General features: G+C 39.4%; 1 protein-coding gene across 3 annotated transcripts in view; it reads left to right on the top strand.

Annotated features, from left to right (window-relative positions):
* Positions 1-218: 218 nt before the first annotated feature.
* Positions 219-27,232, top strand: part of AGO3 (argonaute RISC catalytic component 3) — a 139,720-nt gene continuing 112,706 nt past the window's right edge. The window contains exons 1-2 of one of the 3 annotated variants that reach the window (XM_007979423.3): positions 219-539; positions 12,672-12,843. In XM_007979423.3, coding sequence (XP_007977614.1) covers positions 521-539; positions 12,672-12,843 — 191 coding nt within the window. In that variant the 5' untranslated portion in view covers positions 219-520. Of the gene's footprint in view, positions 540-12,671; positions 12,844-23,442; positions 23,950-27,232 lie in introns of those variants that run through there. The other 2 variants (XM_007979422.3, XM_037997061.2) reach the window with 2 other exon arrangements.

Raw genomic sequence — 27,232 nt, 5'->3', positions numbered from 1 at the left:
CTCCAGCCGGCACTGCCACGCCGGGGACGGCCGAGCCCGCCGCATGTGGCCCGGCTCCCGGACACCTCCCCGGCGTCCTCCGCGCCGGCCGCTCCCGCCCCGACGTCGCTCAGGCACGGCTCGGGGCCCAGAGGCGAGGCGAGGACGCCGGGCAAGCCAGGCAGCGGAACTGACGCCGGCGGGCTTCCGGGGCGGCCCCGGGCAGGTCGGCGGCGGTGGCCCGCAGTCGTGGAGGAGCGGTGGGAGCGTCGGCGGCCGCGGGCGATGCAACTTCCGGACGGGACTCCCCTGTGTCCGCGCCTCACGTCTCCCCTTCCTCTCGCCTAGTCCCGTGCCGTTTTCCGTCCGCGACTCTTCCGGCCCAGAGCTTTTGGAGTGCGGTTGCTCAGGGGAAGCCGTCGCCGCCCCCGCCTCGGGGTCGAGTGAGAGTGTCCGTCGCGCGGCGTCGCCCCCCGGGCCGCCTCCTTGCCCCCAGTGGCGGGCTCCGTTCTCCCTCGAAGCACTCCCCCCAGCTCCATGAATGGAAATCGGCTCCGCAGGTGAGTCAGAGTCTCTGGGCCAGGTAGGGAGTGTCACCAAGCTACTGTCCTCTGAGTCTCCCTGCTCCTCCCGCCCGGCCCAGGTGCGCGAGGTGAGCGTCGGGCGGGCATCCCCTGGTCTCCCGCCCCTCGCCCTGCTCCCCTGCGATCTCCCCGCAGCCCAGCCGCAGTTCCCCGGGGGCCCCTGAGTCGGCGAAACTGCGAGGCGGGGAAACGCTTGGAGGATTTAAGTTTGGGGTTATCTAAGCGGTATTACTCTTTGCTGGAGTACCCTTTTTCTAGACTTTAGAATGGTTTGCCATTGTCTAGTTGGAGTTCTTGTCCTTTAGCCAGTTTGTGTGCTCCGTAGAGGCTGGGCAGCCAGCCAGCTCCCTTACCTACCTCTTAGGGTAGTTGTGAAGATACACTGAGATAACGGATAACTTCAAATTAAGTTCGAAGGAGGTGTTGGTGCAATATTAAATTCAACATGGCATTGCTCCCACCCTCGAGTTCTTTTCTGTTGTTTGTGGCAGCATGGTAGATAGTTTCTGAGGAGCTTGGAAATGTCATAGCAGCCTGGATCACTGCTTATACGAGGAGGTGGATCTTAAAATTGCTGACAGCATTTTTTGTTTCATTCTCTATTCCCTAGAAAAGTAGTTGTCATATTCCTGGAAATTTGGAATTTAAGAAAACTGCTTTATCTTCGCGGGGAAGAAAGCAGTCTTGCAGTCGTAAGAGAAAATTGCAACATGGATAGTACTTGTCCTTAAAAAAGGAAAAGTACTCTTTATGGTTCTAAAGTAATTAATTCAGAGACAGAAAGGTGTTGCATAACGGTTTGCCTAACAAGTGATCATGCTTGGCATTTTAAATTTGAAAGCATGCTTCAGACGATCACAAGTTCGTAAATTAATTTTCAAAATATTTGCGAGACTGTCTTGTTACTAATGGTGTTACAAGTTCCTGAATTCCATATCTCTTTTTGCCAATTTGATATAAGAAAAACTTATGTAAAAGAAACCAGTGACATAATGATAGCCAAGAACTTTGTTGAATAGATTGAGTATTAAGTGTCAAATGGATGCAAAACAGCACTCAAACTGGGGAAGTGAGATGGGGAGAGTTAAAAAATTTTTTTTAAACAAATTTTGTTACATGGAAGTTTCTCTAATCAATTTCTACTATATCTCTTTTTCATGCTCCATTGTTTCGCCTTGCCCCATATCGTCTTAAAAACGGAAAGTCTGTCTGGATTGTGAAAAGATTTAGATTCTTATTCAGTTTTGATTTGTGTATTTCTGAAACTGTCCTGCCCTTTTTTTAAAAATTACCATACTGCTGTTTTACTGTATAGGAAATGTGATTATTTGGCACCGTAGGTGATCTTTGTACATAACTGTCCTGTTGTCAAGTCTGGAAAACAAATCATGAAAGTCAGACCCTTTATTAATCGTCCTAAAACTTTTAAAGATATTTCAAAAAAGTTTTAAAGTTTTTGCTTTATCTTCTTAGGGTTTTTCATATGATATTGTGCCCATATATATGGACATTGTCTTAGAAAACATTTGTTAACATCAAACCACCTAGTCAGCTAGTACAACTAGCCAAGTACGGCTCAGAAAATACATTTTACCTCTTCTTTTTTGGGTGTCCCGTTGCTGAAATAGATACCCATTTAGCTGTCTTCACATTTGGGCAAGTGTGTAGTTAGATTATCAACTATATGCTTGGGTCTCTTGAAAAGTAAAGTTTTTTCTTCAGTACAGTTTATACATGATTGAAGGTAGCCTAATGAAGATAAGCTATACTTTGGCTCAAGATTGACGTTATCAAAAACAAAATTTTCATTATTCCTGAGACTTATATATAATTGGTATGCTTAGTGTAAAGTTGAAAGCATAGCTGTGCAACTAAATTTTAAATCCATAATTTAGGCTGGGCGTGGTGGTTCATGCCTGTACTTTGGGAGGCTGAGGAAGGATGATCCCTTGAGCCCAGCAGTTGGAGACCAGCCTAGGTAACATAGTGAGACCTGCCTCTCCAAAAAGCAGAAAAATTAGGCGAGAACTGTGGCACATGTCTGTAGTCCCAGCTACTTGAGAGGCTGAGGCAGAATGGATTGAGCCCAGGAGGCAGAGATTGCAGTGAGCTATGATCGCGCCACTGCACTCCAGCCTAGGTGACAGAGCAAGACCCTGTCTCAAAAAAAAAAAAAATTCATAATTTGACATATATTTCGATTTTAAACTTTTAGTATAAATGTTCTCAAAAAGTCTATTGAGTCAATATTGAATCTTGGCTCTCCAGTTCTATCATAAGTTTTTCTTTTGTGTGGAGATTCTCAGGAATCATCTTGTGATAGGATATTTTAAATTCCAGTTGTTCGGTGGATACACAGAAAACTGTTAAATTTATTTACATTAGGGAACCTCGAATACAAATACCATATAAGTTAGTATTCGTTCTTTCATATGAAATATTTTGAATGCTTTTTAAGGATATCTTGTGCAATCTACTGATTTAGTACCATCAGAACTTTGATTTAACAAGAAAAGGCTCAATTAGTTAAAAATTAATCAACAGTTTAACGTCTGTGTCTGTGACTAGTTAGGAGAACATCTGGTGAAACACCATTTTCTGTGGTCTAATTACTGCTGAACTAAGAGTATAGGTTGTGTTTCAGTTCTAAATAAGATGGAAATAGGGAGCGGCAGAGATGCTTGATGATATTACTTCTCCTGAGTACTCATTTTTTAGGTCCATACTATTCTAGTCTGTGTTTTCAGATAATGTTAGACTAGCGTTTAGGACAGAGGAACTACACTTTATAATGGAAGAAAAACATTTACTTTTACCTTAAATTAATGACATGCAAATTGTTTGATGTTTGGTGGAAGTTTTATACAGTCTTGCAAAAGTGAATAGACTGTTTCTTTCTTATTTGTACTTTTAAATTTGTGTCTTAAAATAGTTGTTTTAGAGTTCTGTGCTTATTTAATAATAAAAGTTTTAAAAAAGTTATTTGGAACCAAGTTCCAAAGGAATAAAAGTTGCATATATGGGAAGCTAGAATTAATTCAAGATTGGGATATGAATGATGTAGATAAAAATTATGGGTTAAAAATACCTACTAAAATATATAATGCCATCAGGGTCCAAATTTACTATTTAAAACAATCTTCTTTTTATTTATTTATTTTTTTTGAGATGGAGTCTTGCTCGCTCTGTCGCCCAGGCTGGAGTGCAGTGACATAATATCAGCTCACTGCAACCTCTGCCTCCTGGGTTCAAGTGATTCTCCTGTCTCAGCCTCCCGAGTAGCTGAGATTACAGGTGCACACCACCGTGCCCGGCTAATTTTTTGTATTTTTAGTAGAGACGGGGTTTCGCCATGTTGACCAGGCTGGTCTTGAACTCCTAACCTCAGGTGATTTGCCTGCCTCGGCCTCCCAGAAAACAATCTTTTTTAATAACTTTGGGAAATGTTTTTGTCATTATATAAATTTTCTCACTTGTAGTTCTTTGCCTTGGAGGAAAAAAATCAAATTACTGCTCTGTCTGTGGGCATGAATTTTGAAAATGATAAAGGTTTTTCTACTGGGTTGTCACTTAAATTTTGGCTTGTGCTGCCCTGGAGTGACCATTATGACTTAAAAAAATATATATTTATTGAACTTGACTGGCAGTGGGACTTATAAAAATGTGCAAGATTGTTTTGATATTTGGTTTAGAATTTTTCTTCTCTGTCATTGAAAGAGACTCTGAGGAAAAACAGAAAATGAGACATAAAATAACTTTTTTTTCTTCTAAACAAAGACTTAAGGGAAAAAACATATAGATAACCTTCAAATGTAATTGAGTTAACATGAAGACATTTTAAAAATTACCCATGATTCTGTCAGCCTCATATAACCATTCTTTACATTTTTAAACCAAATTTTAAACTAATCTGTTTAGTTTTTTAAAAATTAAGGAATTAAGTTATTTAGGAAAGCCATTAGAATGAATGAAAAGATATCTAGATGCTACCTCATTTTGCTTTTTTGGAGAAATATATGTAATAAGTTGGTAATTTAGAATTAATTTATGTTAGTTTATATCTTCCAATGGGAACATTGCGTTTTTTAGTTACTGCCTGGCCTGACAGTATGCAAAGAGGCCTGGGGCCCTGTAAAGGGGACATTTCCTGGAAGAATTCTCTGTTGTATATGGAAAAACCCTGGCTCAGAGTAGAATTCTTGCCAAATTGTCTAAGCTGATGGATTCTAGTTGAATACCATTTTGCTTTATAATATAGCCATCTAGTTTCACACTGGTTTCTATATTCTTAAAATACTTGAGGGTCTACCTGAAAGATGAATTAAAATATTAATCTATCAAAACATATTATCTTACAGTAATTAGAGGTAGAATCTTAAAAAGTAATTTATAAGTTTTTGTTGTTGCTAATGGGTAGGGAAAAAAATACCAAAGTGATAATTCTGTTTTCAGGAAGGTAAAACTAAAAAGATTATTTAAGATCAGTATCCTTTCCAGACCTGTTTATTCTCAGACTGTTGAGATGAACAGCATTTACCAGACATTCCTACCTTCTAATTCAGTTGTCTTGGATACTGAATAGACCCTCATTCTTGGCTCATTAACAAAACAGATGTGAGAAAGAATATTGTGTGGTTTTTCAGCCATAATGGTTATGCTGTTAGGATACATGAACAGCCTTTCTGTATTTGGAGTTTCTGTGGTTTTCTGCCATTATCTGTGTTAATATTAATGACTTTCTTTGGCTAGCCACTGCTTAAAAAAAAAAAAACTACTATTGAGATTCAGCAAAATCTTGTCACACAACTGATGCATTCTCTTATACATTAAAATGTGGGCATTTTGTGGTTTGGTTACAATAAAAAATTGTGTGCATTAGTCTGAAATGTCAGTTTAAGGAAATGAAGAATTCTTTGTTTTTTTGGTTTTTTGAGACAGAGTTTTGCTCTTGTCGCCCAGGCTAGAGTGCAATGGCGGGATCTCGGCTTAGTATTTTTAATAGAGACGGGATTTCACCGTGTTGGCCAGGCTGGTCTCGAACTCCTGACCTCAGGTAATCCACTCGCCTCGGCCTCCCAAAGTGCTGGGATTACAGGCATGAGCCACTGCACCTGGCCTAGAATTCCTTGTTTTATGTCAGCCAGTTATTTTATACATCATTTCCAAATTGTCAAGTTCTTGGGAAATCAGAACGTGGTATCTACAGTCTTTTGATGTGAGATATTTTTAGATTAAAAAACTGTTTTTTGTAGAGACGGGATCTTACTATGTTGCACAGGCTGGTCGTGAACTCCTAGGCTCAAGTGATCCTCCTGCCTCAGCCTCCCAGAATGCTGGGATTACAGGAGTGAGCCACTATGCCCACCCATATTTTTAGGTTTTTCATTTGTGGAAGAAATTTTACGAGAATATGTTCTCAGTTGTAGGCTTACCTAATACTACTTTTGAGTCATTACTAATACTTGGTAATTTTAACTGATTTCTGAATCTTCTAACAATATGAGAGAGACATAGTATTTCTGTGAACTTTAAAAATGGTGAAAGAATAGATTGCAAAATGGGTTCTTGCTAATAACAAGGGAAATGTCCCCTTTTATTTTCAAGGGAGGAAATGCCTTTTAAAAATTGTTTCTCACTCCTATAATCTCAGCGCTTTGGGAGGCTGAGGTGGGTGGATCAGCTGAGGTCAGGAGTTCGAGACCAGCCTGACCAAAATGTTGAAACCTCGTCTCTACTAAAAATACAAAAATTAGCTGGGCATGGTGGCAGGCACCTGTAATCCCAGCTACTCAGGAGGCTGAGGCAGGAGAATCCTTTGAACTCAGGAGGCGGACATTGCAGTGAGCTGAGGTTGCAGCATTGCACTCCAGCCTGGGCAACAAGAGTGAAACTCCATCCCAAAAAAAAATTGTTTCCCAGCCGAGTGCAGTGGCTGACACCTGTAATCCCAGCACTTTGGGAGTCCGAAGCAGGCAGATCACGAGGTCAGGAGTTCGAGACCAGGAGCCTAACCAACATTGTGAAACCTTGTCTCTACTAAAAATACAAAAATTAGCCGGGCATGGTGGCATGCGCCTGTAATCCCAGCTACTTGGGAGACTGAGACAGGAGAAGTGCTTGAACCTGGGAGGCGGAGGTTGCGGTGAGCCGAGATCGCGCCACTGCACTCCAGCCTGGGTGACAGTGCGAGATTGTGAGATTCCGTCTCAAAAAAAGAAATAAATTGTTTCCCTGCTGCCATCTGATAAGCTTAACCCTCAACTGGCTGAATGTTCTATAAGTGATTATTTAATTGTAGTGAGCCTAGTAATAAGTGCAGTATGTTTGGACAGATTCACTGAATGAAAAAGTGGAATTAGCAGGTAGGAGGTTCCTGAAGTTCCATGCTGTTTACTACTTAGGTTTGCAGACTTGACACGTATAAAATCAGAGACAATTCATTAAGTTATATTTTGAGATCAACAGAGTATATTTCTTTTTCCAAAACAAAAATGTATTCTTTTTTTTTTTTTTTTTCCTGAGACGGAGTCTTGCTCTGTCACCCAGGCTGGAGTGCAGTGGCATGATCTTGGCTCACTGCAACCTCCGCCTCCGGGGCTCAAGCGATTCTCCTGCCTCAGCCTCCCTAGTAGCTGGGATTACAGGTGCCCGCCACCACGTCCAGCTAATTTTTGTATTTTTAGAGGAGATGGGGTTTCACCATGTTAGTCAGGCTGGTCTTGAACCAGATCTGAGCTCAGGTGATCCACCCTCCTTGGCCTCCCAGAGTGCTGGGATTACAAGCGTGAGCCACCGCGCCTGGCCCAAAAATGCATTCTTTTTCTGATTATAAAATAATAACCACATGTTTATTACTTTAAAAAACAAAATAAGAATGTCTCAAATAGAAGATGAAAATATGATCCTATCCTCCAGATAAAACCATAGTTAACTCTTTCTTATATATCTTCCCAGAGATCTGTCTATTTATCATACGAATTGTTTTTAACCTACTTTTTCCACTTAGTAATGCATCATATCTTTCCCATATCATTACTTATATCTGTATAACAGTATAATTATTTATACTGAGTACATAGCATTTAATTTTATCTGTATATTGATCAGTATCATTGAGAGTGGTTTAGATTTTTTCCAGTTTGTTGTTATTATGACTAAAACTTTGTAAGTGTTCTAGTACATATGTCTTTGTATACTGGTCTAGTACTTGCTTTTGGATAAATTCTTAGAAGTAGAATTGTTGAAATAGGTATTCCATGAATATTAAAGAGAACATTTCCAGTGAATAGCTATAATTTGGTAATTGGCTATAGTATATGTTATAGTTGATTTTGATTTATTCACTGCTTGTTTTTCATCAGTCACATTTGCTGTAGGCTATTGTTTAGCTTTAGACTTTCCAACTGATACATATTGGATTACTAGAAGAGTGGACAACATGGACACATGCTTTGAAAATGTATGGTTTTATGTTTGAAATTTAGTTTGGTTAGTTATTATCCAGTACGTACAATAGCTGCTGAAAGAAAAGTTTGATATAGAGAGCAAGTCCACATAGTGCTTTATATTTCTGTGTAGCTAGCTATATTTTCAACTCTAGTGGGCAGTACGTGTATTTGTTAAATAACTAAAATATGCTTCATTGGAAGTATAATTCATTATATTGACAGAATTGTTTCATCTGCTAATTTACATTAAAATATCTTCTGGATACTAAACTTGATTAGTATCTATAGAGTTCTGTTCATTGCTTATTATGCAACAGAATTTCCCTTTGTGCCAAATTATTTAAAAAACACAAGATAAAATAATGACAGTGGAGGAAAAATTGACAGTGTGATATAGTGTGAAAAGCATGGGTTTTAGAGACAGATTCTGGCTCTTAAATTAACTGAAATTTATTAATGATGTGTCGGTGTAGGTTTGAGTACAAATGTACTCCTCTTGTAGAGGATATTGATAGTGGGAAGTCTGTGCCTTTGTAGGGGCAGGAGGCCTGGGACGTATGGGTAATTTCTACCTTCTGTTCAATTTTGCTGTGAACCTAAAACCTCTCTAAAAAATAAAGTCTATCAGAAAAAGTTAACTGCTACTTTGGGCAGTGCATTTAATCTTCCTTAACCTTAATTTTCTTATCTGTACAATAGGATAGTGAAAAGAGATGACACATGCAAAGGAAATGGCCATTTCTCTCTTTTTTTTAATGATATTTTACTATAGAGATTTTAGGATGTATACAAATAGGCAGAACTGTATAATAAACTCTATTGTACCCACCACCCAAACCCAGTCATCAACCCATGTCCAACCAATCACATCTCTTCTATTTTTCCCTCCTTTATATTTTTGAAGTATATTCTAGATATAATATGATTTTATTCATATTTAGTAGTAACTATAAAAGTTATGGACTCTTAAAATATACAGTACCATTATCACAGCAAAATGAGAATAATCACTCATAAAGTGTTCTAATCATTGTTCAAATTTTTACTTGTCTCACATATTTTTTAAACTGTTTGCCTTTTAAAAAAATTTTTTTTTTTTTTTTTTTTGAGATGGAGTCTCCCTCTGTTGCCCAGGCTAGAGTTCAGTGGCATGATCTTGACTCACTACAACCTTCTCCTCCCAGGTTCAAGCGATTCTTCTGCCTCAGCCTCCTGAGTAGCTGGGATTACAGGCACGCACCATGACGCCCAGCTAAGTTTTGTATTTTTAGTAGAGACGGGGTTTCACCATGTTGGCAAGGCTGGTCTTGAACTCCTGACCTCAGGTGATCCACCCGTGTGAGCCTCCCAAAGTGCAGGGATTACAGGCATGAGCCACCACGCCCGGCCTAAAAAAATTTTTTGATTCAAAATCCAAGTAAGTTCTACACATTGTGATTGATCGATATGTCTTTTAAGTATCTTAATCGGCAAGTTTTCTCTCCATGTTTTTCTCCTCTGAAATGTATGGGTTGTTTGTCCTTTTAGAATTTTTCACTACCTGGATTTTGCTAGTTCCATCTTTACAATGTAATTTAACATAATCCTTTGAATTTCCTATAAACTGCTAGTGGATCCAAGGGCTTGATCAAATTCAGGCTGTTCTTTTTGAACTTACTACAGTTGGTGTTTTGTCCCAAGCACTTCACTGGAATTGTTTTTATCAAGGTCAACAAAGACTTAGCTAAACCCAGTAGTTCCCAAATCTTCATTTTATTTCATCCACATCTAATGACATTTTCTTCTTGAAACACAATTTTCCCCGTTTGGTTTTCAGGATACCACTCTCTCCAGGTCCTTCTCTAACCTTGTTGGCTGTTACTTTTTCAATTCCTTTGCTGTTTTCATTTCCCTAATTTCTAAATATTGGAAGTATCCTGGGGGTTAGTATTCTGTATCCATGCCACAGTCTGTCTGATCTCTAATCCAGTGGTTTTAAATAACATTTATATGCTGAGGACACCCACATTTACACCTCCAGCCTGGACCTCTCCCCTGAACTCCACACTCGTCTAACTGCTTACTATTCATCTACTTGTAGACACCTCAAATTTAGCATGTCCTTAAAATCCTCTTGATTTCCTCTCCAAACTTGCTACTATCACTGAGTCTTTCCTATCTCAGTAAATGACTCTTCTGTTCTTTCAGTTGTACAGACCAAAAATCCCTGAGAATGTTTTTCCTCATACCCCGTATCTAGTCCATTTAACAATTCCTGTCAGGCCTACCTTCTGAATGTTTTCCACATCCACATCACTCCCCTAACTGTACTACTGTAATCCTAGCCAACATTATCTTTCACCTAGACAGCTACATAGCCTGCTGACTGGTCTCCCTGCCTGTACCCTTACATATAATTTTTCATACAGCAGCTGGAATGATACTTAAAAAAAAATTTTAAATCAGATCATAACACTTTTTCACTCAGAATTCAGAGGGCTGACACTATCTAACTTCAAGGCTTACTCTAAAGCTGCTGTAATCAAGATAGTGTGGTATTGGTGAAAGAAATGACTAATGGAACAGAACAGAGAGTCCAGCATGGCAGGTTACAATCCCAATTCTTCTTATTAGCTATAAAAATTTTAGGCAAATTATTTCAGTTTTCCTCGTCTGTAAAATGATTCCTTCCTTTATAGGGTTGGTATGAAGATTAAATGAGATAATGCATGTAAATGCATTTAGCAGTCCAGGCGTGGTGGCTCATGCCTGTAATTCCAGCATTTTGGGAGGCCGAGGTGGGCAGATCACTTGTTCTCAGGAGTTCAAAACCATCCTGGGCAACGTGGTGAAACCCTATCTCTATCAGAAATACAAAAACTTAGCCGGGCATGGTGGAAAATAAAAGCATTTAGCACATTGCCCGAGACATAGTCAGAACTTGATAAATTTTAGAATTTGTGCTTTTTCTAATTTGATCTTGACAAGTTTCATAAGAAGGAGGCAGGTCAAGTATTTTCATTTTTTAGATCAGGAAACAAATTCAGGGAGAGTATTTGGTGATGGTCAAATGATTAGATAATTGGCAGAGCCAGTACTAAGGGCTAGTACAGAATTTGTACAGTATTACTTACCTCAGGCTAGGATAGGAAAGATTATGCCCTCTGAAGAGATTTTTTTAAAAAACACAAAGCAAAATTTAAAAACAAATGATTCAGGCAGCATTTTAGTCTATTTTTGTCTACACTGAATAAAAAGTTAGAGCAATTTTTTATTCCTGATACAAACTCATTCTTTTGATATATTGTTGGATTTAATTTAACATTTTGTTAGGATTTTTGCATGTATATTCATGAATTAGATTAGCTTATGATTTTCCTTTTTTATAGTGTTTTTGTCAGGTTTTAGTACCAGAATTTTTCTGGCATCATAAATTGTATTGAGGTATGTTTACTTTTTTTCTGTTCTCTGGAAATGTTTGTATAATATTGGTGTTATTTTTTTCCTTAAATGTTTGGTATAATTCTCTAGTCAAGCCATCTGGGTCTGGAATCTTTTTGTATGTGTGTGGAAGTATTTTAAATTGTGGATTTAATTTATTTGGAGGACTTTTAAGATTTTTTTAAATGTAATTTTTAGTTTATTCAGATAATAGTCATTTATTAATTTATTGTTTGAATTTTGATTAACAAAGCTGTATTTTGAGCTTCAAAAATTTAATGCTGGACATCACTTAGGTTTTCTTTAAAATTTTTTGATAAAAAATGTAAAATATACATACCATTAAATTTACCATCTTAACTATTTTTGTGTACAGTCGCTAGTGTTCTGTACATTCACAGTGTTGTGCAACCAATCTCCACAGCTCTTTTCATTTTGTAAAACTGAAACTATATCCATTTAACAATGCCCTGTTTGCTCATGTCTCAGCTCCCGGCAGCCACACATCTACTTCCTGTTTTTTACGAAATTGACTACTCTAGGTACCTCATGTAAGTGGAATCATATAAATCATATAGTGTTTGTCATTCTGTGACAGGGTTTTTATTTTTTGTTTTTTATTTTTTGAGACGGAGTCTCGCTCTGTTGCCCAGGCTGGAGTGCAGTGGTGTGATCTCAGCTCACTGCAGCCTCCACCTCCCGAGTTCAAGTGATTCTCCTGCCTCAGCCTCCCAAGTAGCTGGTGGCTACAGGTTCGCACAACCACACCTAGGTAATTTTTTTTTGTATTTTTTTGGTGGAAATGATGTTTCATCTCTACCAAATGAGCTCGCTGTAGCCTCAAACACCTGGGCTCAAGTGATCCTTCTACCTTGGCCTCCCAAAGCGCTAGGATTCCAGGTATGAGCCACCATGCCCTGCCCTTTCTTCTACTTTCTTTAACTTTACTTTGCTGTTGGTCTCACACTCTTTAGGTCTGACTTGTGCTTGCTCATGGTCACCTTGGTTTGTGCCCTTTGCAGAACAGTTTTTCAGAGGCATACAGTTTTCTGTGTGTTTATTTTTAATGAAGAGAGGAAATCTGGGGTGATAGAAGTTGAAGTGTTAGGAATGATGTCATCTTGCAGAACTAGGTTTTAGCCATTATCAGCTGTACTTAAAATTCTAATATACTCTGGTTGACAAGGCTTTGGAATACAGCTTATAACTGTGACTCTTGTTTTTCCCCTTCCCCTGGCAGGACCCGCTGGGGCCCAGCCCCTACTCATGGTGCCCAGAAGACCTGGCTATGGCACCATGGGCAAACCCATTAAACTTCTGGCTAACTGTTTTCAAGTTGAAATCCCAAAGATTGATGTCTACCTCTATGAGGTAGATATTAAACCAGACAAGTGTCCTAGGAGAGTGAACAGGTAAGAATCATGAAACTGCAAAGATCTTTTGCTGTTTTTTTCCTTAGTAATTATCCATGTTTATCATGTGTATCTGAATAACAATTACAGTGTGTAACAGTTTGACCAAGAACATCTGGTAATTTGTTTTAAAATTGATTGTACTTGAGAGGTGTGATAGTGGGGAAAAAATCTTTGAAATTATTTTATTATAACATGAGCTCACATTTTCCCTGTGATAATAGAAAAGATCCAAGTTATTTTTACATGCTCCTGAAATCAGGCTGCACATCATGAGCACATCATTTTCCTTGCTGTTAGGTAATATATCCGTGCTTGCTTTTTTCTCCTCACCTACCTTATGCACCACTTTCATAATGTTCCCTTTAAGATGATGGTGGTGATGATAGCAGTGGGGAGTAGAAATAGTGGTTTCATGTTTTCTTTTCTCCTTTCCCAATTCCCGACTGTTTCTTACTATTATATTATATAGGAATAAGTACAGATGGTATATAAAGATTTATCAGCCTGCTTTCAGTAAGCTTCCTCTCGCCTCCCCAAAATGCCATTTATATTCCTGGATGTGGTTAGGTAATACAGGAAATATAAGAGGAATTTATGATTGGGTATATACTATGTCTGTTTGGATTTTGTTTTTAAAAGGAAAGACAGCACATTTAAAAAAACAATGTGATATTCAGTTTAGCATTTTGGTTTCTATGATCCCAGCCTTATTTCTTATTCAATAAATGTTATTAAGAGTCTTCATTTAAGACATTTAAGAAAAAGAATGTTGTTTCTCTCAAGAAATTTGTAATTTGGTAGAGGAGATAAGATACCTAAGAAATATGAAGGTCTTTTTCTTGGGCTTGTCATCCTAATTGTTAATATTTCTGCTATACCTGAAAATGAATGAGCACTAAAAGACTTTGTGGTAACATGTTAAAAAACAACAATACCTATAGGAATGTTGTAATTAGCATGTAATGCAGAGTTCTTTGTGAGGTTAGGAAGACTCCTAGAGTATTACAGTTGGAAGGAACCTCTTAAGAAGTTAACTAATCCAATACCCTTTTTATTTATAGCTGAAATCCAGAAAGGTTAAGGGATTTAGTCAAGAACACATGTTTCAAGTGTAGGAAAGGTGAAATCAGAACTCCAGAATCCTGACTTGGTAGTCATTAGGAAGTATTTTGTAAAAGGAGAAGTTAATCTGAAACAATTGGTAAAGTTTTGGTTAGCTATAGTAAAAATAACATACATATAATTTTATTTATTTCTTTGTTTATTTATTTATTTTTGAAGGAAGGATAGCAGTAACAAAAGCATAATGGTTGAGAAGAACCAGGTGTATTGAGTGTGAACCAGGCTTAAGGGGAAGATTCTCTGCATTACATGTTAATTACAACATTCCTATAGGTGTAGTTGGTTTTTATTTTAACATGTTATCAGATACTACTTTAAGGTACTATCTGCGAATAGATAGATGACTCCTAATCTTGCCCTTGCCTCTACCTCTTTCCTAAACTTCAGATTGACACCTGAATGTTCCTAAAGTGAACAACGCAAGTCAAAAGAGTAGTGCCCTACTCTTCTGTGACCTAGTAGTACTTGGTGTATGCTTCCATTATGGTGTTTTTAGTGCATTGTGGTTATTTTTCTCCCTTTCCCCCGTATAACCCCTTCATGAAAAGTAGTGTTTTTTATCATCTTTGTCACCCCTTGTCAGCTCAGTGATTGGCACATAATACTCAGTAAAGTGAATGAAATGCTTATAAAATGGCATGAGTGTGATGATAGGGGACAGGAAAGAAAACTGGATGTTCTAGAGGGCTGTTATACTGGAACATGGGTTTTTCAGTGCCCTACTCTTATCTCCTAGGATCTTAGGCTAGTCTTGGTCTTGGTCTCCCTTCACTGTCTTTTATATCTTTCTGTGAGCCGTCATCCACTTATGGGGACTTAACTGACTCATGCTGTACTCTCATGGAGATTCCCTTTTTCTTTTTTCTCAAAACTGGGTCATTAATGTGTAGATTTGAGTGAAGGATAATGCTGACCCTTCTGGTAGATATTTACATTTTAAAAAGGCATTTATTAAGCTGGGCCATGGGCCTGTAGTCCCAGCTACTCTGAAGGCTGAGGTGGGAGGATTACTTAAGCCCAGCAGTTAAGATTGCAGTGTGTTGTGTTTGTGCCTGTGAATAACCATTGCACTCCAGCTGGGGCAACATAGTGAGACCATGTATCTAAAAAATAAATAAAAATAAAAAGGCATTAGTTAATCTAAGTAAAGATCTGGAGCTTGAGGAAGGTCAATTCAAGTGTTTTTAGTATGCCAGATGAGTTACAAGGAAATGATGTGGTGGTAAAAATATTAAGTAAAAGGAATAGAATTTTTTTTTTTTTTTTTTTTTTGAGATGGAGTCTCGCACTGTTGCCCAGCCTGGAGTGCAGTGGCGCGATCTCCGCTCACTGCAGCTTCCGCCTCCCAGGTTCAAGCAGTTCTCCTGCCTCAGCCTCCCGAGTAGCTGGGATTACAGGCGCCTGCCACCACGACCAGCTGATTTTTTGTACTTTTAGTGGAGATGGGGTTTCACTATGTTGGCCAGGCTGGTCCTGAACTCCTGACCTTGTGATCCGCCCTCCTCAGCCTCCCAAAGTGCTGGGATTACAGGTGTGACCCACTGTGCCCTGCCAGAGCAGAATTGTTTATTACATTTATTCTTTCTCCTGCCTAATATTTTTGTGTTTTTTTTTTTTTGGTGGAGGGGTGGGTAAAGGAGAATTTGTGTATTATATATGTGTATATAGAGTTGTATAGCATAGAATTTCATATGTATGTGCTCAATGTATTAAGTTTGTGAGAAAAATAGATATCATAAATTGGTGTGGTACATTCTGGTTTTAACGATTCTTTTGACATCCCTTAATTACATTCCATCTTTAGGTTGCTTTATCTTACATTTTTTTGCCGGTACCAGTAATTTAGATTTGTAATTTAAATGTCTCCAAGTGGGAAGTTTTAAAATTTTTCTCATTAAAATTTTAATCATTTTATCATGTTTTTGAGTTTTTTTGTTGTTGTGTTGTTTTGTTTTGTTTTTTGAGACGGAGTCTCGCTCTGTCGCCCAGGCTGGAGTGCAGTGGCGCGATCTCAGCTCACTGCAAGCTCCGCCTCCGGGATTCACGCCATTCTCCTGCCGCTAGCTGGGACTACAGGCGCCCGCCACCGAGCCTGGCTAGTTTTTTTTTTGTATTTTTTAGTAGAGACGGGGTTTCACCGGGTTAGCCAGGTTGGTCTCGATCTTCTGACCTCGTGATCCGCCCGTCTCGGCCTCCCAAAGTGCTGGGATTACAGGCTTGAGCCACCACGCCCGGCCGAGTTTTTTTTTTTTGTAGTAGTAGTATTTTCATTTATTTTTTTTTTAAATGGAGTTTTGCTGTCATTGCCTAGGCTGGAGTGCAATGGCACAATCTCTGCTCACTGCAACCTCTGCCTCCTGGGTTTAAGTGATTCTCCTGCCTCAGCCTCCTGAGTAGCTGGAATTATAGGCATGTGCCACCATGCCCAGCTAATTTTGTGTTATTAGTAGAGACAGGGTTTCTCCATGTTGGTCAGACTGGTCTCAAACTCCCGACCTCAGGTGATCCACCCGCTTCGGCCTCCCAACGTGCTGGGATTACAGGCGTGAGCCACCACACCCGGCCCAAGTTTTTATAGGAACTGTAGGACTTGTTTGGGATTCTAAAAATGGTATAAATCAGCTTTATACTTTGTTAATAATATTGCTTTGATTTAATGTCAACATCTACAAAATTTATTCCATTTTCTTCAGCTGACTTGCTTTTGTCTTCAGTTTTTATAGTATTACTGCATGACTAGTCAGTTGAAACTTGGTGGTCTTCTGAAACTGGTGTGGTGGCTCAGTTCCTATGCTTCAACAACTAGAATTCTAGGCATTAGAAGGGACTAGATAGAACTTAACAATTCCTTTTCAATATTAGCAAAACAGTTAAGGGACAGAATGCAGTGGTTCAGTTATGTCTAATTTAACTTATCCAAAATATTAAATTGTTTTATTTCTTTTTTTAAAAAGCCAGGGTCTCAATCTGTCTCCCAGGCTCTGAAGCGCAGTGGCACAGTCATAGCGCACTGCGTTCTCAACCTCCTGGACTCAAGTGATCCTTCCACTTAAGCCTCCTAGCTGGGACTACAGGCACCACCACACCAAGATCATTTTTAAAAATTTTTATTTACAGGAGACAAAGTCTCCCTATGTTGCCCAGGCTGGTTTTGAACTCCTGAGCTCGAGTGATGCTCCCAAAGTGCTGGGATTACAGGCAGCTACTCGGGAGACTGAAGCAAGAGAATCTCTTGAACCCAGGAGGCAGAGGTTGCAGTGAGCCAACATCATGCCACTGCACTCTAGCCTGGCGACAGAGTAAGAATCCGTCTCAAAAAAAAAAAAAAAAATTATATTGTTGCCTTCTATAAAGTCATAGTTATTCTCTTCTTAGTGACTTAAATTTTTTAATACTTAAATTAACATGCATGAAGTTTTTCTTGTCCACATGCCACATGAACAAATATTTGGCACTAAGGCATTAATCATCATAGTAGAAAGACATAGCCAAACAATTGCCCCTTTAGTTGGAGTCCTCTTAGGCACAATATCCAGGAAATGCTGGTGAATCAACCTTTCTACAAATTTATTCTTTAGATTTTCTGTCCATTGCTTTTTTTGTCCTTTCCTCACTCCGTTTTGTGTTGGGGGACAAGTAGGGGAAGGAGATTCTTTCCTTCCTTCTTTCCCCCTATTAAATGATTTTGATTGAAAGTAAGCTTTTGGTAAAAGAGTATGTATGTTAAGTATATTTCAGATGTTACTAGTTTCTAATAGGTGAATGGTTTCCGTATTTTTAGAAACATTATGACCTAGAGTATAAATTCTGTAACTTGAGACTTATGCTAGTTTGTCCAACCTCTAAATATACCTTGAATAGATAGTATATGTATTTATTCAAAACCATTAAATAATGGAATAGATACATGTTAAAAATTATATATACAACATGATTATAACTACATTATTTTAAAACATGAATAAAAATTTGAAGGAATCTTAAAATAGTAGTAGATTGTGATTGCATTTTTATTTTATTTATTTATTTTTAGACAGAGTCTCACTCTGTCGCCCAGGCTGGAGTGCAATGGCGTGTTCTCAGCTCACTGCAACCTCCGCCTCCCAGGTTCAAGTGATTCTCCTGCCTCAGTCTCCTGAGTAGTTGGGATTACAGGCGCCTGTGCCCAGCTAGTGGTTTTTTTGTTTGTTTGTTTGTTTGTTTTGAGACGAAGTCTCTCTCTGTCACCCAGGCTGGAGTTCAGTGGTGCCATCTCAGTTCACTGCAAGCTCCGCCTCCCAGTGGTGCCATCTCAGTTCACTGCAAGCTCCGCCTCCCAGGTTCACACCGTTCTCCTGTCTTAGCCTCCCACGTAGCTGGGACTACAGGCGCCCGCCACCACACCCAGCTAATTTTTTTGTGTTTTTGGTAGAGACGGGGTTTCATCGTGTTAGCCAGGGTGGTCTCGATCTGCTGACCTCGTGATCCGCCCGCCTCGGCCTCCCAAAGCACTGGGGTTACAGGCATGAGCCACCATGCCCAGCCTAGTGTTTGTATTTTTAGTAGAGACGGGGTTTCGCCTTGTTGATCAGGCTGGTCTCAAACTCCTGACCTCAGGTGATCCACCTGCCTCGGCCTCCCAAAATGCTGGGATCACAGGCATGAGCCACTGTACCCGGCCATGGTTGCATTTTTTTGGCTCAGCTTTCTTTTACAAATTAAACATCATTTTTAGTACTGTTACTGTTAATATTCTATGATGATTAATAACATGCTAAATATTTCTGCATATTTCATATTGATATAATGTTTAATATTGATGATTGAGCTTTATTTTATTTATTTATTTTGGAACAGGGTCCCGCTCTGTCACCCAGGCTGGAGTGTAGTGGCACGATCACAGTTCACTGCAGCCTTGACCTCCCCGGGCGCAAGCAATCCTCCCACCTCAGCCTCCTAGGTAGCTGAGACCAGGAGCATGCCCGGCTAATTTTTCTACTTTTTATAGACACAGAGTTTTGCCATGTTGCCCAGGCTGGTCTCAAACTGATGGGCTCAAGACATCCACCCACCTTGGCCTTTCAAAGTGCTGGGATTATAGGCGTGAGCCACTGCACCCAGGCAGATGATTGAATTTTAGAAAGAAAAAAGTAAATCTATACTGATCCAATTTTGGCTTTTCAAATGGAAATCTCAGAGCAGCAATGTGTTTAAAGAAACTCCTTTTCTGCTGTTAGGAATGTCATTTTTATCGTGTTATAGTTGGATAGTATGCCAAGAGGGGGCATATTTCCTTTCAAATAACTTGATGGATGTATAATTTACATGCCATAATTCACCCATTTAAAATATACACCTCAATGGTTTTTAGTATATTTCCAGAGAGGATGTACAGCCATTACTTCAATCTAATTTTAGAACATTTCATCCTCTCAAAAAGAAACCCCATACTCATTAGCAGTCACTGCCATTACTCCCTCCCCACAGTCCTTGCCAACCACTAATCTACTTTCTTTCTCTGTAGATTTGCCTGTTCTGGGTCTTTCTTTGTTTCCTTCTTTCCTTTCTTTTCTTTTTCTTTTTCTTTCTTTTCTTTCCTTTCTTTCCTTCTTTCTTTCCTTTCCTTCCTTCCTTTCTTTCTTTCTTTCCTTCCTTCCTTTCTTTTCTTTTCTTTTTTCTCTCTTTCTTTCTTTCTTTCTTTCTTTCTTTCTTTCTTTCTTTTTCTTTCTCTTCTTTCTTTCTTTCTTTCTTTCTTTCTTTCTTTTCTCTTTCTTTCTTTCTTTCTTTTCTTTCTTTCTTTCTCTTTCCCTTTCCTTCCTTCCTTCCTTCTTTCTTTCCCTCCCTCCCTCCCCCCCTGCCTCCCTCCCCCCTCCCTCCCTCCCTCCTTCCTTTCTTTCTTTCTTTCTTTCTTTCTTTCTTTCTTTCTTTCTTTCTTTCTTTCTTTCTTTCTTTCTTTCTTTCTTTCTTTCTTCCTTCCTTCCTTCCTTCCTTCCTTCCTTCCTTCCTTCCTTCCTTCCTTCCTTCCTTCCTTCCTTTCTTTCCCTTCCTTCCTTCCTTCCTTCCTTCCTTCCTTCCTTCCTTCCTTCCTTCCTTCCTTCCTCCCTTCCTTCCTTCCTTCCTTCCTTCCTTCTTTCAAGACAGAGTCTCGCTCTGTCACCTAGGCTACAATGCAGTGGCTCGATCACGGCTCACTGCAACCTCCACCTCCTGAGTTCAAGCAGTTCTCCTGCCTCAGCCTCCTGAGTAGCTGGGACTGCAGACACCTGCCACCAAGCCTGCTTAATTTTTGTATTTTTAGTAGAGGCAGGATTTCACCATGTTGGCCCGCCTGGGCTCAAACTTGTGACTTCAAATGATCCACCTACCTTGGCCTCCCAAAGTGCTAGGATTACAGGTGTGAGCCATTGCGTCCTTCCGGATGGTTCTTATAAATGGAATCATATACCATGTGGCCTTTTGTGACTGGCTTCTTTTTGCATAATGATTTCAAGGTTCATTCATGTTGTAGTATGTATCAGTATATTCAGGCACTGCATAATGTTTCAATTACAGACCACATATATGATGGTGGTCCCATAAGATTATAATATCGTATTTTTATTGTACCTTTTTATGTTTAGATACACAAATACCGCTGTGTTACAGTTGCCTACAGTATTCAGTATAGTAATGTGCTGTACAGGTTTGTAGCCCAGGAGTAATAAGCCATACCATATAGCTTAGTTGTGTAGTAGGCTCTACTGTCTAGGTATGTGTAAGCACACTCTATGGTGTTCACACAACAAAATGATAATGCATTTCCCAGAACATATCCCCATTGTTAAGTGATGCATAACTGTACTTTGTTCCTTTTTGTTGCTGAATAATATTCCATTGTATGGATATAATACATTTTGTTTATCCATCATTTGATGAACATTTGGGTTGTTGCCGTTTTTGGCTACTACAAATAATGCTGCGATAAACATTCATATGCAGGATTTTGTGTGGACATACATTTTCATTTATTTTGGATATATACCTAAGAGTGATATCATATGATAACTCTATGTTTAACCTTTTGAGAAACTGCCAGACTCTTTTCCAAAGTGGCTGCACCAGCCAGACATGGTGACTCACGCCTGTAATCCCAACACTTTGGGAGGCTGAGGCAAAAGGATCACTTGAGCCCAGGAATTTGAGACCAGCCTGAGCAATGTAGTGAGACACCATTTCTATTAAAAAGAAAAAAAAAAGAAGAAGAAGAAAGTGTCTGCACCATTTTACGTTCCGACTAGCAGTGTGTGAAGATAAGTTTTCCCACATTCTCACCAATATTTGTTGTTATTTGTCTTTTTAAAAATTATAGCCATCCTAGTGGATGTGAAGTTGTATCTCATTGTCGTTTTGACTTGCATTTTCCTAATGACTGATATTGAGCATTTTTTCATACACTTATTGGCCATTTTGTATATTTTCTTTGGAGAAATGTCTGTTTAGGTCCTTTGCTAATTTTTTTTTTTTGAGACAGAGTCTTACTCTGTTGCCCAGGCTGGAGTGCAGTGGCAGAATCTCAGCTTACTGCAACCTCCACCTCCCAGGTTCAAGCAATTCTCCTGCCTCAGCCTCCCAAGTAGCAGAGACTACAGGTGAACACCACCATGCCTGGCTAAGTTTTGTAGTTTTTAGTAGAGATGGGGTTTCACTATATTGGCCAGGCTGGTCGAACCTCTGACCTCAGGTGATTCAGCCACCTCACCCTCCCAAAAGTGCTGAGATTACAGGCATGAGCCACTGTGCCTGGCTGCCCATTTTTAAATTGGGTTATTTGTCTTTTTGTTATTGAGTTATAGAAGTTATAACTTCTATAGAGTTATAGAAGTTCATTATGTGTTCTAGATAAAAGTCCCTTATTAGATATATGATTTGCAAAATTTTTCTGTTTATACATGTTGTGTGTTCATTGTCTTGACGGTGTCCTTTAAAGCACAAACTTTTAAAATTTTGATGATGTCTAACTTATTTTTTCTTTTGTCGCTTGTGATTTTGTTTTCATATCTATAGAAGGGCATACTTCTGATTAAAATGATTTAGACGACATACTTCAGAAAACACTACCAGTAAAAACCAAATGGTGTAGTTTTGAGTGTTTAGTGGTCTTGGGGAAACTATTATACAAAATATGTCAGCTAATAAACAAGTTTTATTTTCCTTTTAATCACTTGGAAGATAGGAAAGCTAACAGATGGTAATTATTTCACATCTCAAAATTCTTTGAGAGTGGCGTCTAAATACAATACTAAGTAGAAATTAGCCTTTTGACTAACATTCCGATAATATATTTGAAATTTGAAGATACTTTCATAAATTAACAAATATTTACACACAAGGGACTAGTACATAGGTATTTTTACCAACATCTATTTGTGTAGATATAAATTATAATAGCTGTATAGTGTTCTATTGTATGAATGTACCTTGATTTGTTTACTTTAACCTGCTCCAGTTTTTTTGTTAGGTTAGCTTAAATCTATTTAAACCATTTATCTGAACTTACCACATGTTTATTCCAAGGTACTATGCTACTGGTGCTAGATTTACAGGATATATGGAAATTTAAAGATCATTTTTGGATCTTCTCTATGTTTTCATTAACTGTTTACTCCTGTTTTGTGTCAGGCACTGTGCTAGGTTCTAGCAATAACAAGATAAAACATGATCTCTTTAAAGATTTTAAATTCCATGTGGAGTGACAGATTCTGTGATATGCACATTATGTACTGTGATGAAAGAGTAATGATTCCTGCCTTTGGGCAAGGAGGAGGATGTGGTATATTACATGATATTTGAGCAAAATAGTTGTATCACAAAAGGTAGAGTAAAAATATATAATCTTATGGGACCACCATCATGTATATGGTCTGTAATTGACTGAAAAGTTATGCAGCACCTGCCTGTACTGATATATGCTACAACATGAAGTTGTCCAGCGTACAGGGAGAAAGAATAATCCATATAGAGAGCATGAGCAAAGGTATGACATATTAGTGTAACAGAAACAGGCCAGTATAAATAGAGTAACTAGAGATGAGTCTGAAAAGTTAGCTCGGGAGTAGGTTATCAAGAATCTTAAATCCATTCTAAGGCTTGTGAATTCAGAAATAGTAGAGAGCCGGTGGAACCTTTTAAGCAAATGAAGAACATCTGTATTTAGGACCATACTTGATGACAGTGTGGTGAATGAGAGATGAGAAAGACTCGAGTCCTGGAGAACATTTGGAAGGCTGTTGTAGTAGTCTAGGTCAGTGGTCTTCAAACCATTGATCACACATCCCCATTAATTAAAATTTATTTGACCATGTACTAAAAAAATACATATAGATATAAATGCACACACGTTTCAAAAACGATAATTTATTGATGGGTACTACTGTTTTAATATGTAACTATGGAAAAATTAAAGGTGAGAAAGAAAATTTTGAAATGAACTATTTAAAAATATATTTAAATAACTTGAACTTTTCAGATTAATGGTACAAAAAACCCTGACTGAATATGTGTCACACACTTGAACTACAAAAAGTTGCAGCATGCCGAAAATGAATAAACGAGAAGTCCACTGTTAACTCTTTTTTTGTTTGTTTGTTTTTTTAAATTGAGACAGAGTCTCACTCTGTCACCGAGGCTGGAGTGCAGTGGTGTGAACAGGGCTTACTGCAGCCTCGACTTCTTGGGCCCAAGCAATCCTCCCACCTCAGCCTCCATAGTAGCTGGGGCTACAGGCACATACCACCATGCCTGGCTAATTTTTGTATTTTTTGTAGAAACAGGATTTCGCCATGTTGCCCAGGCTGACCTTGAACTCCTGGTCTCAGGCGATCTGCACACCTCAGCTTCCCAAAGTGTTGGAATTACAGGCGTGAGCCACTGTGTCTGACCTTAACTCTTATGTGTTGCAGAACTCCCGTTACTCTTCTAGGATTCCTGGTGTACCGTGTGTTGCACCTGACCGTCTAATATGGAGTAAGTGAAGGCACCAGTATCAATCCATATTCATGAATATTAGTAAATCTTAATTCCTAATTGTTCGATGAAAATTAAATATAAATACATCTAATTTTTCTTCATACTTCAACATACCCCTTGGCACCTCTGGTACATATTTTTCTGGATTATGGATAATATGTTCAAAGACACAGTGGCAATAATGATGATGGAGGGCAGAGATGGAAGATTTAGAAAAAGAATGAACAATTTAGGTATGTAAGGAAAGGATAGTAATAAGAATGGCTTCATAGTTCCTAGCTTGTGCATTAGTAATGGTTTTAACAGAAATACAGATTCTGAAGGGACCACGTTTTTATATACTAGTTTGAATATTTAGAGGATGAATTGCATAAGAAACATCAAAATGGCAGAAGTTCAGTAGGTTATTGGAAATAAGTGTCTTAAGTGTCAGGTGATAAGTCAAAATGGAGATTGTGATTCATCAGCATGTAGGTGATAGTTAAAAACTGGAGAAGTATATAAACATAAAACAACTGAGACTAGATCTCTGAGATACTATTATTTCAGGTTTGCCAGTGAAGACACACAGAGATTAGAAAGATAGGAGAACCAGGACAAAGTAGAAGCTATTTCAGAAAAGGCAAGGTAAAGATCATGATTTTCTTTCTTTTTTGTTTTTTTCTCTTTTGGAGATGGAGTCTCGCTCTGTCGCCCAGGCTGGAGTTCAGTGGCATGATCACGTGATCTTGACTCACTGTAACCTCCATCTTCTGGGGTCAAGCAATTCTCCTGTCCCAGCCTCCTGAGTAGCTGGGTGCACGCCACCATGCCTGGCTAATTTTTTTGTATTTTTAGCAGAGATGGGATTTCACTGTGATGCCCAGGCTGGTCTCAAACTCCTGAGCTCAGGCAGTCTGCCCACCTCAGCCTCCCAAAGTGCTAGGATTACAGGCGTGAGCCCCTGCCCCTGGCCTTAAGGATCATGATTTTCAAGGAACAAAATTTGAGTACAGTGACAAATGCTAAACAAAGCCAGGCATGTGAACACTGAAAATTCACCATTACACATGGCTAAGAAGTTGGTGGCCCAGCCTGGTGCAGTGGCTCACGCTTGTAATCCCAGCCCTTTGGGAGGCCAAGGTCAGCAGATAACTTGAACCCAGGAGTTTGAGACCAGCCTGGCCAACATGGTGAAACCCCATCTCTACTAAAAATACAAAAATTAGCCGTGCATGGTGGTACACGCCTGTAATCCCAGCTTGGATTACTTGGGAGGCTGAGGATTGTTTGAACCCAGAAGGTGAAGGTTGCAGTAAGCTGAGATCATACTGCTGCACACCAGCCTGGGCGACAGAGCGAGACTGTCTCAAAAACAAAAAAAAGAAGTCAGTGGCCTGATAAAAAGAATTCACATATGAAATGACTACCAAGATGGTGTGTAGTAAAATGCTCTATATGAGCTGGGCGCAGTGGCTCATGCCTGTAATCCCAGTACTTTGTGAGGCTGAGGCAGGCAGATCACTTGAGGTCAGGAGTTCGAGACCAACCTGGCTAACATGGTGACACCCCGTCTCTACTAAAAATGCAAAAATTAGCTGAGTGTGGTGGCACGCTCTTGTAATCCCAGCTACTGGGGATGCTCAGGCATGAGAATTGCTTGAACCTGGGAGGTGAAGGTTGCAGTGAGCAGAGATTGCACCACTGCACTCCAGCCTGGGCAACAGAGTGCAACTCCATCTCAAAAAAGCAAAAATGCTCAGTATCGATTTTATATTATAAAGTGTTAAAATTTTGGCCAAGTGTAGTGGCACATGTGAGGCCTATAATTCCAGCAGGAATTATAGGGAGGCCAAGGCAGGAGGAGTGCTTGAGGCCAGGATTTCGAGGCCAGCCTGGGCAACATAGGGAGACCCCTTCTGTATGAAAAATGTAAAAATTAGCCAGATATAATGGTGTACACCTATAGTCCTAGCTACTCAGGAGGCTGAGGTGAGAGGATTGCTCACTTCAGGAGGCTGCAGTGAGCCATGATTGAACCACTGCACTCCATCCTCTGGGTGACAGAACAAGATCTGTATCTTTTAAAAAAGAAAAGAGTATTAAAAATTTATCCTGACTGGGTGCGGTGGCTCACGCCTGTAATCCCAGCCCTTTGGGAGGCCAAGGCAGGCAGATCACGAGGTCTGGAATTCGAGACCAGCCTGGCCAACATGGTGAAATCCTGTTTCTACTAAAAATGAAAAGATGAACCAGGCATGGTGGTGCATGTTTGTAATCCCAGCTACCCAGGAGGCTGAGTCAGAAGAATTGCTTGAACCCGAGAGGTAGAGGTTGCAGTGAGCCGAGATCATGCCAGTGCACTTCAGTCTAGGTGACAGAGTAAGACTCCGCTTCAAAAAAAAAAAAATCTGTTCTACCCAGCACTTTGGGAGGCCGAGGTGAGCAGACAGATGACTTGAACTCAGGAGTTCAAGACCAGCCTGGGCAACATGATGAAACCCCATCTCTACGAGAAATACAAAAATTAGCTGGGCATGGTGGCACACTCCTGTAGTCCCAACTACTCAGGAGGTTGAGACAGGAGGATGGCTTGAGCCCAGGAGGCAGAGGTTGCTGTGAGCTGAGATTGCACCACTGCACTCCAGCCTGGGCATCAGAGCCAGACCTTGTCTCAAGAAAAAGAAAAAAGAAAAAAGATCTAAAATATAATCCCTCTCTTCTCTATTTTGCATACCTTAAAGTTTATCTTGTTGCCAAGTATTTATTGGCTACCTTCTCTGCTAATAACCACAGAGTTACAAAGATAAGTTAGAGATTGGAAGGATTCAAAGAGACTGCCAGCTGTTTTTGTTGTGTTTTGTAAACCTCTGGATGATTTTGACATTTTGTTATACTTTAGCAGTCTTCTTTCTGTCTATACAGTAGTGACACATTCGTTTATTGTAGCCATGGATAATGTCAGTCAACTTTTGGGGAAAATGTTCTTTCATGTTATCTTCTGTAGACTAGAATATTTTTCATTCTGTCTTTTGAGAGCAGAGAATTAAGAGGTACCTAATAAAGTGAGATGGAGGTGGATCTCTGTAAGCTTATAGTAATTACAACTCATAGGAAAATAATTTGCTGTCCTCTTTTTTACATTAAAGTTTCTCTCTCCTACCATTTTTCTGCTGTATAAGTCAGGTGATAAAATGGGACTTAATGAAATTAGTATTAAATTTTGCTTTATAGTCTGTGCACCAGAGCATGACGGAGTCAAAAGAGTTGGTATCAGAATGTAGGAAGTAGTGATTGAGGT

The sequence above is a fragment of the Chlorocebus sabaeus genome, chromosome 20 (genome assembly GCF_047675955.1).
Source record: "Chlorocebus sabaeus isolate Y175 chromosome 20, mChlSab1.0.hap1, whole genome shotgun sequence".
NCBI classification, from domain to species: Eukaryota; Metazoa; Chordata; class Mammalia; order Primates; family Cercopithecidae; genus Chlorocebus; species Chlorocebus sabaeus.
The sequence above is the reverse complement of the archived record's forward strand: the minus strand, read 5'-3'. Positions and strand labels throughout refer to the sequence as shown.